Here is a 19,792-nt window from a genome sequence, read left to right as displayed (position 1 = left end):
CGTATCGTGAACCCAGATGTGTTATACATCAAAATGTGCGTCTCCATCCTGCGTCTACCCGCATTACTTTTCTCTTTCAAAAGTGTTACCGTGGCGACGCTAGACGCCAAAACGCGCGCCTCCCCTTCATCTGATTGGTCCATATTTGATAGTTCTCCAAAAGTCACCAAATTTTGCATGCAAGCCAGGCCTGGCGATGAATTTCATGGTTTGCATTAATGGGCGTGGCCTAACAGCTCAACAGCGCCCCCTAGAATACTTTTCTCTGCCATAACTTTTGAAAGGTTTGACATAAAGAGTCGTGGGTGGTGTCATGAGACTCGGTATTGAGTCCTTGACCATAATTGGTGAAAATTAGCCCTGCCCCTTCTTCTGATTGGTTGTCCCTATTTCCTGCTATAACATTTGAATGTTTTGACATAGAGAGTCGTGGGTGGTGTCATGGGACTCGGTATTGAGTCCTTGACCTTTATTGGGCTGAATTAGCCCCGCCCCTTCTTCTGATTGGTCGTCCCTTTTTTCTGCTATAACTTTTGAATGGTTTGACATAGGAAGTCGTGGGTGGTGTCATTTCTGATATGCTTATGGGGGACGGTGGCCGTGAGTGCGAGGGCCCGTTCATCGCTGCTTGCAGCTTTAATTTGTTTTGATCCTGCTCTGCAGCGCTTTTAGTTTGATTTTTTTGTTAAATAAACCCTATTTTTTGCCGACTCCTGCCTCCCGCCTCCTGCTCTCCTGCGTTTGGGTCCACATCTTACCCCAAGACGTGACATAGGATGCTACAAGGCACATTCTCAGTTGTGTCATGTAACGTAAGCAAACCTTACCTATATTCTATTTTTATTTTAAATGGCCTTTCAGGATGACATGTCTGTTGTTGGTGTTGGATTTTATAAAATAAATTTCCTCCAAAAATGCGACTTATACTCCAGTGCGACTTATGTATGTTTTTTCCTTCTTTATTATGCATTTTATGGCTGGTGCGACTTGTACTCCGGTAGCGACTTATAGTCCGGAAAATACGGTAATTGATTTTCTGTTGTCGTGAGAAGCATTTGTAAGCCGAGCTGAAGACAAATACCTGCACATCTTTCTAGCATAGAACCAAACGCCTGGCTGTTGCAGTTGCTGTGCCATCGTTTGATTCTCTTCAGGAAAAAAAGGAAACAAAACGGAGGAGACATCACAATCAATACCAACCTTAATAAGACTGAAGATTTACTTTCCGTTTTTTCTGCTGCTGTGGTTTGCACAGCTTCCCCTACACGAGCCCATCTCTGCACAAGTAACCGCATCCTTGTATGTTATTTAGAAAACCTCCTGTAGATATTGAAAGTTGCTTGACTGAAAGGCAGACGCACTCGTATGAAGTCTAAAATTGCTGGTTAAGTCATCTAAAACGTTGGATGCCAAGAGTTCCTTGAAGTCGTGGAGATTCACTGTCAGTGTAGACTAATGGTAGTTTCAGATTCAGAGTGTTAAAAAAAAACATCCTGCAGTTTTTGGAGCACTAACACACATATTCATACATACAACCATTCATTTTCTTGTATATATATATATTTATATATAGATATATAGAGAGAGATCTGTAGTAATATGGAACAGTGGAAATACCTGGAATTACATCTGATGGAATATGACACACATTTCACCGACTTGGTTGTGATGGAAGAGATTCTGTTCTGTTTTGAATGCTCCTCCGGGAGCACTGGCAATGGTTTCTGTACAATAAAACAGCACGCATAAAAATGTGTGGACATTAAAATAAAAATTTCCCACGCTGCTTGTGATGCTTAAAATGTTAATCAGTTTTCTCTCTCTGTCTCTCTCTTTTTTTTTTTCTTTTTTTCTGTTATTTAAAAGGGAGGCGATTGATTTTGGTAGGAAGACAAGAGTTACACAGTAGTTTCGTTCTTCCAGGGCCCGGTGCGTATATTCCCCGTGCTGTCCGACGTGTACAGGAGGCCTTCGTGCAGGCCCCCCTTCAGAATCCCGTTCTGATTGGGCGGGTTCTGGGGGTAGGATTGTCTCCGCGGGGCATGCATCTCCAGGTGGTGGTGCGTCGCCATGGCGTCCTCCTCCGCCACCTTGCCGCAGCCGCACAGGAAGACGCCGGTGTCCCCGGCGTCGGCCGGGCACAGCGAGGGGAAGAGGTCCGCCTTGGCGCAGCAGATGTGCCTGTGGCAGGGGTTGTGGCAGGCCAGGGCGGGCTCGGCGGCGTGGCACGCGTGGTGCCCGTCGTGGTGGTGGCCCTCGTGGGCCAGATGTGGACACATGTGGCGCTCGTGTGTGCTGTGGGGGCTGTCCGTGTGCGAGCTGTGCATGCTGCCTCCGTCCCCGCTGGAGGGGAGGTGGTAGGCGTACTCCCTCTCACCCGCCGCCGCTGCCGCCACCGCGCAGGTGGCTGCCCGGGGGCCGAAGTGGCGGGCGGCTTTAGTCCTGGCGCTGCTCTTCAGGCAGGGGTGCAGCTGGATGCCCGGCCGGCAGCCCTCGGCGTCGGCGTGGAGCAACACGTGCGTGGCCCCCGGCTCCTCCTCTAGCAGCTGCTGGCTGTGCAGCGCGGCGCAGCACGGCGTCACCGGCGCCAGACACGTCAGGTGGTTCTGCGAGTGCTTGCAGAGGGCCAGGCTGCCGTGGCTGCCGTGGCAGCCGTGGCTGCAGCCCAGCGGGGGCTTGTCCGGGCACGGCGAGTCGTGGTGGCAGTGGCCGTGGCCCGGGGTGTCTCCGTTCACGTTGACCTTGGGCCGCGCCGCTTGGGCCGCGCCGGCGCAGGCCTCGCCGTGTCTCCCGGGACAACAGGAGCACCAGCAGTGCCAGACGTCGTCGCGCTTGGCGCAGTGGTGGATGAGGACGAAGAGGCCGAGGGTGACGGAGAAGGCACCGTAGAGGCAGCTGAAGATCATGTCCAGGAAGTGGCCCTGGGACACGGCCAGCGCCCCGAAGGTCCAGGTGACCAGGAACAGGAAGAGGGTGAAGGCCGCCGTCCGCAGCTGGGCCTTGAAGGAGTGCTCGTTGGCCAGCAGCGCCGGGTTGATGGGGACGCCCGGGCAGCCAGCGGGGCAGTGGCCCCCGCCGGCCGGCGGGGCCAGGACCCCGGGCTCGGCTCCCTGGTGGCAGTGGCTCGGCGCGCCGATGCCGGCCAGCCTCTGCTGCTCCTCCGTCAGCTGCTTGAGCTCGTACTTCTTCTCCGGGTGCCGTCGCAGCTGGATGAAGGTGCACAGGAAGTAGGTGCAGGTCACCAGGACGATGAACGCCACGGGGCCGAAGAAGGCCCCCAGGCTCGGCTCCCACGCCATCCAGCAGCTGCAACACACACAAAGTTGCTTTCGTCAACGAAAATTATTACTGAATATCGTCATCAATGAACCTTCATCACCTGAGGAAAACGAGACGAGACGCAACGAAAATGCTGGTCATGTATAGATGACGATAATTAAATATATAATGCAATATTGTAAACGGATAAAAAGGAGACTAAAATGTAGATTGTTTTCAGTAGTTTCCTCTGGTTTAGGGCCAATCCCAATACACCCCTACTTTCTACCACTACCCCTAAAAAAGAAGCCACAGATTTTAGGGCACTTGAAATCTTCTTTCAGCACCACCCCTAAAATCAGGAAGCTGAGAGCCAAAAGCTGTTTTAATTTCAGCTGTAGCGCTGTTAATATGCCACTTTATTAAGTTTTAATATTTTTTCAGGCGTAAAAGTAACCGTTAAGATCCCCAACCTGGCTCAGTTTATCCAAATAACGCCTGTTAAGAAATTTGATCTGATGTTTTCGGCGATGATAAGAGCCGTCGGCGATTTATGGTTCCGCGTTAAATCGCAGAGCCTACGGCGTAGGGTACGGCGTACGGTGTGCGTCGCCACGTAACAGGCTGACAAAAACAACAATACTCACATACCAATATCATTTAATACTTCGATGGATTTGAAAATCCATTCCCTTTAATCATGAGATTTAACACTAGAAAAGGCAGTCAAGAGCAGTAAAAGTACGGAAATCTGTACCATAAATCAAATTAACCCTGGTACTGTCTTTGGGTCAAAATGACCTAATTCTCCTGTTCCTTCTTTCCTCCTGCTCTCTCCTTCCTTCTCCCTCCCTCTTTTCTCCCATCCATCCATCCAATCCATCCATCCATCCATCCATCCATCCTTCCTTCCTTCTTTTTTCTCTTCCTCTTTCCTTCATTCTTTCCTTCTTTCCTTCCTTCCTTCTTTTCTCCCTTCCTCTTCCTTCCTTCCTTCCTTCCTTCCTTCCTTCCTTCCTTCCTTCCTTCCTTCCTTCCTTCCTTCCTTCCTTCCTTCCTTCCTTCCTTCCTTCCTTCCTTCCTTCCTCCCTCCTCCCCTCCCTCCCTCCCTCCCTCCCTCCCTCCCTCCCTCCCTCCCTCCCTCCCTCCCTCCCTCCCTTCCTTCCTTCCTTCCTTCCTTCCTTCCTTCCTTCCTTCCTTCCTTCCTTCCTTCCTTCCTTCCTTCCTTCCTTCTTCTCTTCCTCCTTCCTTGACCCGAAGACAGGACAAGGGTTAAAATGGATTATCTAGCGCTGTTTGGGATTGGCCATCTGACCCGTGGCTACACAACCATTACGTAAGGGGGCATTTTGAATTATACACTTATTGTTGCGCAGGCATGAAAACCAAAAAGTAATTTCTTAATCATTTTAATTAAGTCACAGAATGAGTGGTCTCGAAGAAGAAAAGGAAAAATCAGTTTGGTTGATTTCTTATTAATCTTATTTATGAGTCAAACTATGCAGCTGTATTCTGAAAATGGAAAAGTGTTTCTGCTAATGCTTTTTAATTTTCAAATTTGACTTTACAATTGAATTTTGGTAACTATTTCTATTTGCTCAAATTAAATCTTAACTCTATGTTTCTCATTTTAATTAAGCCACAATTAAAGAAGATAAAGCAGTTTGGATGATTCATTATTGATTTTAGTCAAAACATTTTAATCATATTCTCAATATGAAAACACATTTCTGTTCATCCATTTTCATTTGAATTACGGTGTCTTTATATAAAGGGATAGATGTTTATTAAAATGAGGACAAATTTTTTTAGGACAGATTGAGGCGCCAATCCCAATAAACCCCCTACTTTCTACCACTAGCCCTAAAAAAGAAACCACAGATTTTAGCACTTGGGCACTTGTAATCTTCCCAGGGCCCAGTCCCAATACTCCACTACACCTACTTTTCAGCACCACCCCTAAATTTTGCTTGCTACGTCACTGCGTGGTTTACGTTCGGGTACGTAAGCGACTGCGCGTAGTTACGTTTGCACATACGTCACACCATATCAGGAAGCCCCGAGCTAAAAGCTGTTTTAATTTCCGCTGTAGCGCTGTTAATATGCCACTTTATTAAGTTTTAATATTTTTTCAGGCGTAAAAGTAACCGTTAAGATCCCCAACCTGGGCTCAGTTTATCCAAATAACGCCTGTTAAGAAATTTGATTGTTTTTTTCCCTACATGGTATCAATCATTAATATGTCTGCAGACAAGGGAAAAAAGAAAAAAAAGAAAAATAAATCGACGTATATAATCGACGCAGAGTCTACGGTGTAGGGTGCGCGTCGCCGTGTAACCTACGCCGTAGGCTCTGCGTTGGTGTAACGCGGAACCATAAATCAGCCTTTATTCTGGCGAGGTTTGAAAAAGACTTCGCAACAACGAGCAAGCGGGTTGGAGCAGCAGCAGCTCAACCTGCGCCGTCGTCCCGGGGGAGAAACCTGCAGCTCTGTGGAGAATTACCGCTGGCTGAAATAAATCATTTAGGAAGATAAATGTTGGTTTAATAGATGAAATCTAACAGTTGTAGCTACGCCTGTTAAGAAATTTGCTCCGAAAATTCCGGAATGAAAACTGTCTGCCGGCTCGGGAGCTGATTTATGGTTCTGCGTTATTTTTATTCTTTATTCTGGCGAGGTTTGAAAAAGACTTCGCAACAACAGGCAAACAAGTGATTATGTACATTCACTGAGTGAATATTATGAAAGTAAAATATATATTTCTCGCTAGAAATGTAATCAAAACACATTTTAATGCAGAAACTAACTCAAAATATTGATTTTTATTCACTAAAAAATAAGAAATGTCTGCCATGTTTTTTTTTGTTTGATTCAGTCCGCAAATGACGACGAAAAGCATTCTGGGAAATTTTTCTAGCCCTCGGTCAGCTAGTGTGCATCTGAAAACCCTCGCTCTGAAGGGTTAGATTCATAAGCACTAACCCTAAATAAGCACACTACCACTAGGTGAAAAGAGGAATTGGGACACCACTACCCTCACGGGAACGCGCAAAATTTAGGGGTAGGACTGAAAAGTAGGAGTAGGGGGGGGGGGGGTTGGGACAGGGCCTAACATGGAGTTGCAGAAAACAGGAACAAAAAGGTGTATTTTAACCAAAAGAGCCAAAGCAAAACAAGGACTTACTACGGCGCCTGCTCTCCGCTGCCATAGTAGTCGATATTGACGGGCCGCTGTGACCCCACAGATGATGAAGGGCACGCCGCCGCTCACCAGATAAAACCTGCAAGGTGACAGAAAGAGAAGATAGTTCAACGTATCTCACAGCCTTTATTTATAATCACTTTCACAGTAGAAAGACAATCCACAAAACACTCAGACAAACAATGTGACAGATGAAATGATGCAGCAGGTGAAGCTCTTAGTAAGCCTTTGTTGAAAATAGCTGCATAATGTCGACTTAAGTGTTGAACGAAAAGGCCACGGCACCGGGGAAGAGGCATGAAAATGTGTTTGTCAGCTGTCTTCCACTAGTATGAAAAAAAGGAAAAATCGGATTATTCCCGTGTAACGTTTCAGCTTGTCATCACACTCTTTGGGTGCAATCACACCTACAATTTGTTTTCTTTGCTACAAACCAAAGTGCAAATTTTCCCCGTATAAACAAATCTGCTTCCTGTCGATCTAAGCATGATGAACTCGCCAGGAGGCGCTTCTGCAGTCGATGGCATCTGCTGCTCATTTCAGCCCTGAAGATGAGGTGCTCTGAAGTGAATTAATGAGCAAACACTCCCTTGAAAAGCGAATGAAGCAACAGGGAAAACTTCCAGACGGGGGTTGTGTTCCGAGCCGCGGAGGTGCCAGGATCTGGAGGAGCTGAACAACCTGCAGAGTTGAGCTGAATCTCAACTACGTACGGGGCAGCGTTGGTGGCGTCTGCAGTCGTCCGTCTGGGACTACGTCCAGGCAGAAGCTCCAACGGGCAAACATTAACCCAACCCCGACTGGAACGGCGCGAGGGAGCGGAGCAGTGCCAGCTGATGTGCTGTTAAATGGAGTGCACACTCGGCTTGTTCTGCACACTGCCAGGATGGTTGTGATTAGAGGTGAACGTAGGAAGATAATTTGATGTGTATCCGCTCCTAAAGCGTGCGCAGAGTGGCCACATGAGCTAATACACTACAAAGTTGTATTTAGTTTCTACTTCAACAATGAGTTACCGTATTTTCCGGACTATACGTTTTTTTCCAACCTGATCTCACAAAAATCCGTGAAATGCCCACGACCTCTCACCACTATTTTCCGTGGCACCAACACGGAAATGGTAAAATTCCGTGTGAGCACCACGGATATTGTACTATGTGAAGTCAATGGGATCCGTTGTCGTGATATATACACGGATTATTACATTATTATTATGTATATATTATTCTTTATTATAGTGGCTAAGTTATGAGTTTTTGACGCGCAAGTTAGTGTTTCTTACTGTCAGTTTGTAAAAGCATGTTTTTAATGCTGTTTTAACAGTGTTTTAATGGTGTTTTGATGATTTTTAACAGTATTTTGATGGCAGGTATTTAACCATGTTTTCTAGTATTTAACGTAAATTTGAGTATTTAACCATGTTGTTTGCTGTTGCCATGACGACAGAGGTGGCGTAAGTGATGTGAAAGTATTATTTTTTAGCAAAAACCACAAGCGTTTCCTACTTCTAACCAATCATAAGTGATGCATTAACCTAACCAGACCTTAATAGTGCAGGAGATAACCAAAACAATCGTTCAGTTTGTGATACAAGCATGAAATTTGGTACACACATTAGCCAAAGGCATTCCAAAAACAATTGGACGTGGAGCCATCGTGAATTTTCAACATGGCGCCCATGGCAGCCATTTTTCAAAATGGATGACAGAAAAAACTGTTTTTATATGACTTGGGGACATAATATGATATTTTAGACATATTTACCACATACAGTACTTGGTAGATGTCTCTTGGATAATTGAAAAGTTGTCATTTAATATTCAAGATGGCCGCCATTTTTTAAAGATGGCAGCCATCATTTGTGTGACTGTCTGATATGGATGATCTTGGTGTCTAATCAGTCATTATAGTGCTGGGCGGTATGACCAAAAATTTATATCACGGTATTTTTCAAAATTATATCGGTTTCACGGTATATCACGGTATTTTTTTTTTCATGCACAACTGGGTGTTAACCACATTTTCTAATGATTTGGAAAGGAATTGCTGCAGTAAATTGACTTAGAATGGCCTATTTTACTGTAATGAGGACGAAATATTGTAGAAAAACATTAATGTCCACAGTAGTATAAATACAGATTTGCATGGCCTCACAAAATGATGCCGTTTACAATGCGATTATTTTTTTCAAGGTCCTTTTCTCATGTATTTTTTCAACTACACAAGCAATAAATCAGTCTGTTTTCAAGTAGATTTTCACTTGAAATAAGTAGAAAAATCTGCCAGTGGAACAAGATTTTTTTGCTTGTAATGAGAAGATAAATCTTGTCCCACTGACAGATTTTCCTACTTATTTCAAGTGAAATTTCAATGTGAAAATGGTCAAATAAGTTATTTTTCTGGTGTTATTTTTCTGGTGATGACTCTAAATGTTGAAATAGCAGTAAAACCACATTCATTGATGAAATGACATAAGGGATGGAAAGGAGGGATGGCAGTTTTACAGGGGGGATGATTTGGACCGTTTTTATTTCAGGGGGGGGACGATTTGGACCGTTTTTATTTCAGGGGGGAGGGTGCAATCACATCACCCCTCACCCCCCCTCAACTCGAGTAATGCTCAGAGGGAACTCAGAACTTCTTCATAAATAACTCAAAAATCCCAGCGGCGAAAGCTCCGCGTCGATTTAACGTGGAACCATAAATCAGGCTTCACAGCGCGACTCACTGTGCGCCCGGCTCGTGCTCGGCGCTGTGCGCAGCTCCTCGCCGACTCCGCGCTCATATATTTAATACATTTATAAAGCCCATATATTTATAAAGCCTCACATGGCCAAGCCCTAACGCTGAGGCCATGGTAGATTTAAGTTACACGCGGACACGCGGCACTGTTGACTTTTCCCTGCCGGCTCTGCTCACTGTTCACTGGCTAAACAGTCCCCTCACAAACAGGGTCCAGCGGCGCTGCGTTCCGCCGCGCTGCGCGGCGCTCCCAACGTTGTTGCCGCTACTCACCGGTATTACGGTATATGAAAAATTCATATCATAAGAAAAATAAACACCGGTATTCGGTATGAACCGGTATACCGCCCAGCACTAAGTCATTATTTATGATGCAGAAATCAAATTTGAAACAATGGAATAGGCCAGAAGCTTCCTTCTACCTCAAACTGAACATGACAACTGTTTCTTTCATGATAACAGCCATATTAGCCAAAATAAAATATATACCCTCATTTCATGAAAATAGATCTATTATACATAAAAACAAACAAATAAACCAAAAAAGATCCTGAACGATCCAATGAATGGATAAGTAATAGAGTGGATGTTGAAGCTCAGCCAGGGCAAACTGGCAACTCATTTCAACTAATCACTCATTAGAAAACACTTGTTTCTGGCGGCCATTTTGAAAAATGGCTGCCATGGGCGCCAAGTTCAAAATTCACGATGGCCCCACGTCCATATCTTTTGGGGAAACCTTTGGCGATTTGTGTACCAAATTTCATGCTTGTATCACAAACTGAACGATTCCTATACATTTTATAGCTACAACAGCTGGACTACACTGCAAGTTCATAAATCTACAACAATAATTAAGCTTTTATGTTGAGTTGTGGCTCAGATGTGGCAGGAAAAGTCTTGTTTGCCGTTCTTACTTGCTAGTGCTGGTTTCAGGGACTCACCATGACACATTTCTACTGTTCTTAATCAACATGCGTCCGATCTTTGTCCTCTGTTCCCTCCTTTGAACAAAGTCGAGGCTCAGAATTTGGTTGTGCTTTGTCAACCCTGTCAACTTTTATCAGAAAATGTGTTTTCTACTCACAACGGTGTTGCTCGCAAGACACTTTGGGGGGGATGCATAAATTGCTTTCATGGCTATATCTCAGCAGAGCGTCCTGCAGGCAGGAGGATGAAACACAGCTGGCCTACGCCTCGCTTTTGTCGTCTTGTGTAAATCTGACATTGACTCTGTGTAGTGGAAGATCTGCAGCAAAACCTTAGTCAGCTGACTCCAAACTGTATATTCTGTGAATCCAGAGCTTTATGGCACTTTTTACTCGACCCAGGGGACCTCTTACCAATGTTTTAACGTCCTGAACATTCGTATCTGAACATCTATAGCTCTAGTAATGGTGCATCTATTTTCTTTATTTTTATTTTTTGAAATAGGCTTCCAGTTGGACATTTTAGCAATTTGTTTTATGGTAAAAATTGGACTTTTAACCACAAATGGAGGCTTATGATGCAGTTAACCCTTGTGCTGTCTTTGGGTCAAAATGACCCAATTCTTCTTTCCTTCTTTCCTCCTGCCATGCTCTCTCCTTCCTTCTTTCTTTCCTCTTTTCCTCCTTTTTTACCCTCCTTTACTCCTTTTTCTTCCTACCTCCCTTCCGTCATTCGTTCCTTTATTACCTTCTTTGCTTTTCCTTCCTTCTTTACTTATTTTATCCATTCCTTCCTTCTTCCCTCCCTTCTTTTTTCCCTTTCTCCATGCTTTCCTCCCTCCCTTCTTTCCTTTTCTCCCTTCTTTTCTTTCTTTCTCCCTTCCTTCCATCTTTTCTCCCTTCCTTACTCCCTTTCCTACTTCCTTCCTTCTTTTCTCCTTTCTTCCTTCTTTCCTAACTTCCATCTTTTCTCCCTTCCTTACTCCCTTTCCTACTTCTTTCCTTCTTTTCTCCTTTCTTCTTTACTTCCTTCTTTCCTTCCTTCCATCTTTTCTCCCTTCCTCCGTTCCATCTTTTCTCCCTTCCTTACTCCCTTTCCTACTTCCTTCCTTCCTTTCTTTCTTCCTTACTTCCTTCTTTCCTTCATTCCTTCTTCTCTCCCTTCCTTACTCCCTTTCCTACTTCCTTCCTTCTTTTCTCCTTTCTTCCTTACTTCCTTCATTCCTCCTTTTCTCCCTTGCTTACTCCCTTTCCTACTTCCTTCCTTCTTTTCTCCTTTCTTCCTTACTTCCTTCTTTCCTTCATTCCTTCTTTTCTCCCTTCACCCTCCCTTGACCCAAAGACAGCACAAGGGTTAAAGCAGCTTCCAGTTGGTCATTTTAACAATTTGTTTTATGGTAAAAATTGGACTTTTAACTACAAACGGAGGCTTATGATGCAGTTAAAGAAGAATATTTTCTTCTGCACCTTATAGCGGGTATGCATCTTTCACAAACACTGAAATGAAAAACCACAAAACGTGTAGTGTGACCATTTAACTTTCCTTAAGGAAGATTTGGTGATGTTGTTTCATCCTTGAGCAGGCTTGGAAGTAAACAATGACCTTTGCATCACAGGAAGTGACGCCTTACAAACTCATTACAGACTCAAACCTCATCCCCGGCACGTCCCCTCTGCATTGTCCTTGTCCTCCCTCTCTGCGCCGTCCTCCACTTTCCTGCATAACACCAGCCATTTCCTCCCGCATCATGTTCAATCTCAGCCTCTGTCACTGCACCCTAACCTTTCCACCACTACATCTCCCTCCATCTTCGTCCCCGGTTTCCTCCATTCCTTCCTGCTCCGTCTCTCTCTCTCTTGGTCACAATCTTTCCTCTGTCACACTGCAGCCATTCCCAAAAAATTCAATTATAATCAAGACGTTTGTCTGAGCCGGTTGGTGAGGAGTGGAGGGGACACGAAGAAGAGGGGTGGGGGGGTAGCGGCATTACCGGCCTGTCATTGTCTTTGGGTGGAGTGGCTTCCCGGGGGAACCTTCCTCCAACAGAAAGCCATTTACACAGCCGTCAGCTGGATGAGCATAAATGAGGGGAACTAGTGGATGTTAAATCACTGCGTACTTTGTAAACCGCCATTTTCCTGCAGCAAACCGGATTCCAACAAACATGTAAATGCCGTAGCGTGTAAGGGCCAGTCCCAATCCCCCCCTAGTCCTACTTTTCAGTCCTACCCCTAAATTTTGCGCGTTCCCCTGAGGGTAGTGGTGTCCCAATTCCTCTTTGCATGTAGGGCTAGTGGACATAACGAGGGCTAGTGTGTATGAATCTAGCCCTTCAGAGGGATTTCAGATGCTGACTCGTTGACCGAGGGCCAGAAAAATGTCCCAGAATGCTTTACGTCATCATTTGCAGACTGAATCAAACAAAAAAACATGGCGGACATTTCTAATTTTTAGTGAATAAAATCAATATTTTGAGTTTGTTTCTGCATAAAAATGCGTTTTGATTACATTTCTAGTGAGAAATTTACTTTTATAATATTCACTCAGTGAATGTACATAATCACTCGTTTGCTCGTTGTTGCGTTGTATCTTCAGATCTTGCCAGAATAAAGGCTGATTTATGGTTCCGCGTTACACCAACGCAGAGCCTACGGTGTAGGTTACGCGGCGATGTGCGCCGTACTGTGGGCGTCGCCGCGTAACCTACGCCGTAGGCTCTGTGTCGATTTAACGCGGAACCATAAATCCCCGGCGGCTCTACTCATCCCGAAAACATCGGAGCAAATTTCTTAACAGGCGTTATTTGGATAAACTGAGCCCAGGTTGGGGATCTTAACGGTTACTTTTACGCCTGAAAAAATATTAAAACTTAATAAAGTGGCATATTAACAGCGCTACAGCGGAAATTAAAACAGCTTCTAGCTCTGGGCTTCCTGATATGGTGTGACGTATGTGCAAATGTAACTACGCAGTCGCTTACGTACCCGAACGTAAACCACGCAGTGACGTAGCAAGTGGTGTCCCAATCCCTAGGGAACATTACAAGGGCCCTAAGGTTTGTGGCTTCATTTTTAGAGCTAGTGGTAGTGAGTGAGGGCTAGTGGTAGAAAGTAGGGGGTGTATTGGGATTGGCCTTAAATGTGCACCATCTCTCAACACACAGTTGTTTCGTCAAGTTGTTAGTTCATTGGTTTTGTGTCATTTAGTTTACTTTTCAGTTGTTTGGTCTGCTGCATCGAACAGTCTACAAGTGGCTCAAAACAAGGCTGCAAGACTTGTTCTTGGTTGTTCTCCGAGAACAAGTGTTGCAGAAATGCATACACGTCTCTCCTGCTGCAACGCTGAGGGTTGAGGATAGATTATCTACTAATGTACTTACATATTTCCATAGAATTATTAACACTCAGACTCCTAAATTCCTCTATAATAATATAACTTATTGTTCAAATATTCATTCATATAACACTCGAGGGGCGAATAATGGTGGGATTATGTTACCCTTACCTAAGTCTGACTCTATGAAGAGGACAGTATTTTATAGATCAGTTGCAGATTGGAAAACCCTTCCAGGTGAGATTCGTGACATCAAAAGAAAAGCAGATTTGAAACGAAAACTAAGAATGTATTTATTGTCATCACCTTAACATCATATAGTGTATCTGATTAAGTGAGATCAATACATCATATTATATATGATTTGTGTGATAATTTCCTTTATTAGGGCCCGAGCACTGACAGTGCGAAGGCCCTATTGTATCTGTAGGAATTATTATTTTCCTTCTTCTGACGAAATGAGGGCCTTTTTCCCCCCTAAATGTGCCCCAAAAGTCACCAAATTTTGCACCAAGCCAGGCCTGGTGAAAAATGTGATATTTAATGGTTTGCATTAATGGGCGTGGCCTAATGGCTCAACAGCACCCCCTAGAAAACTTTGTGCCTCAAGCCCCACAATACGGTTTGACGTACATGCACGAAAACCGGTACACACCTGTATCATGTCGCAACTTAAAGAAAAGTCTCTTGGCGCCATGGCCTAAACGGAACAGGAAGTCGGCCATTTTGAATTAATCGTGTAATTTTGGCGAAATTTATGCCATTTTCTTCGGCCGTTTCTTCGCCCGAACGTAACGTGCACCCAGGTGTGTTTGACATAAAGACTCTTTCTTTTTTTTTAACGTACTTTATGAATTGATATTGTATGTTTGATTTTGTATTTTATTGTCTGGACCCCAGGAAGACTAGCTTTCGTTTTGGCGTCAGCTAATGGGGATCCTTTTAAATAAACAAATGAACAAAAATACATACAGTAGCATCCAGGCAGAACCTCAATCCAACACGTGCGATCAATTACAGTCCAAGCCCCGTTTCTATTTAAAAAACTGCTCCATCACTTTCAAAGCCCCCCCCCGACCCCCCCCCCCCCCCCCCCCCCCCCCCCTGTGCTCAGCCTTGCATAAACCTGGCCCCGCTTTCCCAGTTTGACACACGTGTGTTTTGGTCGGCCATTCGATGGAAAGGCTGCGCTCACAGAGCTGAGCTCCGCAGTGAGTTTAGAAGCTGCAATCATCTGATATAAATAGACCCTGAAGTGCCTTTTAGAAGCAGCCATTTCCCTCTCACCCCTGTTTTCTCTGCTCATGCATTGTCCTCTGCTTTGTGGCCGCGCACTGTCCTTTCCGTGGACCCCCTCCAAGTTATGCACAGAACAGTCCGGACGTCTGGCGGTCACAACAAACTTCAGCCACACTTATAGCTGGGAGGGAATTCATGAAAATCGTGCACTTGGTGACAAGTTTTTGATATTTGGTATGGTGTTAGTTATGGACATAAGGTTTTCAAAAACCACTGCAAACAAATTGGGACGTCCCCCCTAGTGGCCGGTTTGCAGAAAATTCAAAATGTGTGTTATTTTAATAAAATCCTATTCTTTCACTGTGACTTAGTTCTGACTTGTGTTCATCTTAAACCTGAATGAAGCCACTGTTCTCACCCAATGACATTGACACTACAGTGATAGTGACCTGTCCAATAAACAGAAAATGGCATTCCTTGGGGGTGAAAATATGGGTCTAGAGCCCTCTATAATCTTTCTATGTGACTTAATTCTAGAGATATGGAGATTTTTGCACAAAAAATTACCTTGAAAATTAAATTTGACCTTCAACATGACCTTAAAATAGGAAATGTATCCATCCATCCATCCATCCATCCATCCATCCATCCATCCATCCATCCATCCATCCATCCATCCATCCATCCATCCATCCATCCATCCATCCATTGTCTATAACCGCTATATCCTTTTGCAGGATCACGGGGGTTTGCTGGAGCCTATCCCAGCTAATTTTCAGGCGAGAGGCAGGTAGGGAGAACGGGGTGATTTGAGCCTGTGGGGAAGTTGAGCCACCCCTTGTTTATGAACAACCATAGACAAATTTGGTCACGTGACCACATGTGTTTGAACAGTCATCCATTGTACTCACCCTGTGATGGAGAGAGGCTGATCCAGTAAGTGGCAAGCATATTTAAGTTCAAAAAACACTTTTTTGCCGTTCAAAATTAATTTTTACATGTTCAAGGAGTCGTGATTCTTGCGTCTGAACAATTAAAGACAAGTTTGAACAAATCTCACATATGTGTTAGGGGATTAGGAAGTTATAATATGAGGCTATACTTTTAGCATGATGTTAGCTCTAAACTGCTGGATGATACAAGTTTGTTAAAATGGCAGGGGTGGGGTAATTTTAGCCAAAAGGCCTGGGGGATGTTGAGCCAGTCAGTGGCTCAACTTCACCCACTTATTATTATTATTAATAAAGTATTATGTTACTGTAATATGTACATTGCATTCTTACATTTTATCACCGAAATGATGTGACATTTTCAATTTTAGACCAGAAACCATCATGCCAGTGCAAAGTTTCTGAGGCGAAGTTGTGATGGTTCTGTGAATGAAAAGCCCAACTTCACATTCAAAGAGAATGATGAAGGACTCATCCCTAGAGGGGATGTGCTCATGAAACTCCCAAAACCGCAAAAACTTGGGGGAACAGCCAGAAGGGAGAAGACGTTCGTATTCCCGTGCAGCATTGACAAGTGGGATGTTGAGTAGTAGCCTTGAAGTTCATTTTTTTCTTCATTGTTAACAATAAAACATTTAAGGAGTCATTTGGTGTTGAATTTGTCTTGCTTTCATATGGCATTAAATGAGGTGAGAATGTTAAGTTTTACTTCAACATAATCAGTGGCACAATTTACCCCCCTGTGGCTCAACTTACCCCTCACCGGGGGCAAGTTGAGCCAAGAGACCACTTTTTTTTGAAAAGTCATATTTTGAAAACAGTTAATTTTAGATCAAAGGTGATTATTCCCATGGATGCACCACATCCTGAAATATATGTACATATTTTAGTTGGAGACATTACTGTCATGCCCTCACTTTAAAGATGCCTTAAGTAAAAACTGGCTCAATTCACCCCGCTCTTCCCTACACCCTGGACAGGTCGTAGGGAATTTATCTCAGAATTGAATTCCTAGCACCAAAAAAGTAGACAAAGTGACAATCTACAACAATCTAGGACTAAGAGAAGCTGAGATATGACCTTTGGTCTTTTCGGCGGGAGACATTTAGAATTTTCTGCAAACCGGCCACTAGGGGGAGTCACCATTTGTTTGCAGTGGTTTTTGAAAACCTTATGTCCATAACTAACACCATGCCAAATATCAAAAACTTGTGACCAAGTGCACAATCTTTATGATTTTTGACATATTCCCTCCCAGCTAGTGTGGGTGAAACTGGAAACGGCAACAGTCGGTGCTGAAGGACTGGATACGTTTTAATTAGAAAAGTGAGCTGGCTCTCAAAGATCGACACTCCTGGAAATATAGTCATTAGCCGGCATGACTGAATGAGAAGTTTATGGCAGATAAATAGTTACTATCCATCAGTATCGAGAAGAAAGTGCTGAAACCACACGGGATGTCTGATGGGTTAAATACTTGTACAGATTCATCAGCATAACCAGACAGAGACATACAAGCCATTTACTGCTGTTTTTAATCTTTAATCTTAGTGTAATATCTAATGGATATAAGAGCGGAATCAATAATCCTCTTGGGGTAATGCTCACAGTAAAAGCTTGTTATAAGTTTTCCTCTTCAGGTCTATAGATGGTTCTCAAAAGGTCATGTTTTTTTTTTATGAATTGGCTTTATAACAACATTTTACATTTGGATTCTATTGCAATTAATTGGATTACTTGAGTTGGGGAAATTGGAACGTAGTCGAACTGAAGTGAAATGTCTTTGGCAAAATACAAATAAAGGAGTTGGACTGAACTGAATAAAAGGGAATATATTCAAGCGAAGGAATCTTAGCTGAACAAAATGGGCTGAAATTTTGCACAGGTTCTAAAAATTGAATAGCACAAGATGCTGAAGATGCTCCTTGATTGTTTACAGAAGATAATTGCTATAATGGGTCTTGTACGAAACTAACAGTGAGGCATCTTGACGCCAGTCATGTTTGGGAGCAAGTTCACTTATAATTCTCCCAAAAACCTCTATCGTGGATAAAGAATGGGATGAAAATGTCCTCCATCAGCAACACTTTGGTGCTGACCTGAACATTTTACAACCGTGATGAAGCACCGTGTCACGAGGCAAAAGTTCAGAAAAACTTGTTCCAGGATAAATGTGATTGGGAGCTGATTTTTAAATCTTTTTCTAGTTTTTTTTCTGTTAAAGCCACACGTGATGGGCGGAGATTTTTGTGTCTGCACTGAGCAGAAGGGAGGGGGGGGTTATCAGGACACGGACAGAAGTGAGGGAGAGACGAGAGAGCACGAGCGCATTGCTACAAAGTCAGAGACGCAAGAAAAGTGAGAAAAATTAGTGACAGAAAATGTAGCAAAATTTGGACACATTGGAATTTAAAGGGGACCTATTATGGATATAATACCTATTTTAAACAGGCCTTGAATGTCTTAAAAACAAGCTTTTGATCGTTTTTGCTAAATAAATTAGAAATTCAGCCTCTGGGCCATGTCTTTATCATCACATTCTCTAACCTCATTATCTATGCAGGATTCTGAGTGGACGGGGTTATGATAATGAGACTCTGTGCTGATTGGCTGCTTGAATGACGCGATACACAGCTACGAAAAAATGGCGGAAGCTCCGGCCGGCAGAGTGATGTGCTAGGATCCTGATGAGAGTGCGCAAATATGACCACATCACTCCCATCCTCCACTCACTGCACTGGCTCCCTATCTCCTCCCGGACTGAATTCAAGATCTCCCTACTCACGTACCAATGCATCCATGGCAACGCACCTCCTTACCTCAAGGAACTGATCCATCCTCAGCCCCCCACTCGCACCCGTTCAGCAAACAAGAACAACCTCCTCAAACCCACCTTGACTAAACTGGTCACAATGGGAGACCGGGCCTTCTGCTCCGTTGCCCCTAAACTATGGAATACCCTCCCCGCCCACCTGAGAGAACCACAGACAATTGACTCTTTTAAGAGAGGGCTCAAAACCCACCTTTTTAAGAAAGCATATGCCAGCTATGATAAATGATTTTATTCTATTTTTCTATTTTTTTTAATTTTTTTATTTTTTTTTTTTTACTTTCTTGTAGCACTTTGAGATTCTCGAATGGAAAGTGCGTTATAAATTAAATTTATTATTATTATTATTATTATGTAATGGGAAATTTTGGTATAACTATGTTTTTTGTCTTGTATGCTTTAACACTAATGCACAAATCCTGTTTTCAAGTGAACATTCCGATGGCGAGGTCATGCTCCTTTGACACATAGCCTGACATTCGTTGCCAGGGTGATATTTTGTCTAGTTGTTCCCAGCCTGGCCACTATAAGATAGCGTGTGCTTAAACATTGGTAGGGGCATTTACTGGCTGACTGAGCGTCTGATCAGATCGGCATTGTGTGACCCTCCATTCATTGAATGTTTCTCTTTTCATTAAAACTCCAGAAAGACAGCTGAGTGTGTTCTGACATTCATTTTTGAACGAACAACAATTTTTGCCACCACAGTTAGTTGTGGGCGTGGTGTCTGGCTGACATCAAAGCATGGATGGGTAGAAACTTCCTCAACCTCAACGAGAGCAAGACCGAGACCATTTTTTTGGAAAAACCTCTCCAGCCTTCTCTATCAATGCCCTGGGCCCTCTCGCCTCTAACATCAGGCCCTCTGTCAGAAATCTGGGCGTGATTTTCGACAGTGGCTTTAAGTTTGAGCAGCAGGTCAGTGCAGTAGTTCGTAAAATCTTCTTCCACCTGAGAACTATTGCCAAGGCCAAACCCTACCTGCCACAGAGCGATCTGGAGAGAGTCATCCATGCTTTCGTCACTTCACAACTGGACTACTGCAACGCCCTATACACCGGCATCGACCAATCTCAACTCTGACGCCTGCAGTTAGTCCAAAACTCAGCTGCTCGACTCCTTACTTGCACAAAGAAGCAAGATCACATCACCCCGGTCCTTGCATCACTCCACTGGCTCCCCATCCGCTACCGTATTAATTTCAAACTTCTCCTGACCGCTTACTAATCCCTCCACGGCCTCCTGGCCCCCAAATACCTGTCTGAGATTCTCCACCACCACATCTAGAGCACTCCGGTCAGCCGACC

The 19,792-nt window shown here is 44.0% G+C and overlaps 1 protein-coding gene across 1 annotated transcript in view; it reads right to left on the bottom strand.

Annotated features, from left to right (window-relative positions):
* Positions 1–641: 641 nt before the first annotated feature.
* Positions 642–19,792, bottom strand: part of LOC133464113 (adhesion G protein-coupled receptor A3) — a 388,915-nt gene continuing 369,764 nt past the window's right edge. The window contains 3 exon segments of the mRNA XM_061746099.1: positions 642–3,306; positions 6,444–6,484; positions 6,486–6,540. Coding sequence (XP_061602083.1) covers positions 1,899–3,306; positions 6,444–6,484; positions 6,486–6,540 — 1,504 coding nt within the window. The 3' untranslated portion in view covers positions 642–1,898.

Source organism: Cololabis saira, chromosome 17, assembly GCF_033807715.1.
Source record: "Cololabis saira isolate AMF1-May2022 chromosome 17, fColSai1.1, whole genome shotgun sequence".
In the NCBI taxonomy this organism is placed as follows: domain Eukaryota; kingdom Metazoa; phylum Chordata; class Actinopteri; order Beloniformes; family Belonidae; genus Cololabis; species Cololabis saira.
The sequence above is the reverse complement of the archived record's forward strand: the minus strand, read 5'-3'. Positions and strand labels throughout refer to the sequence as shown.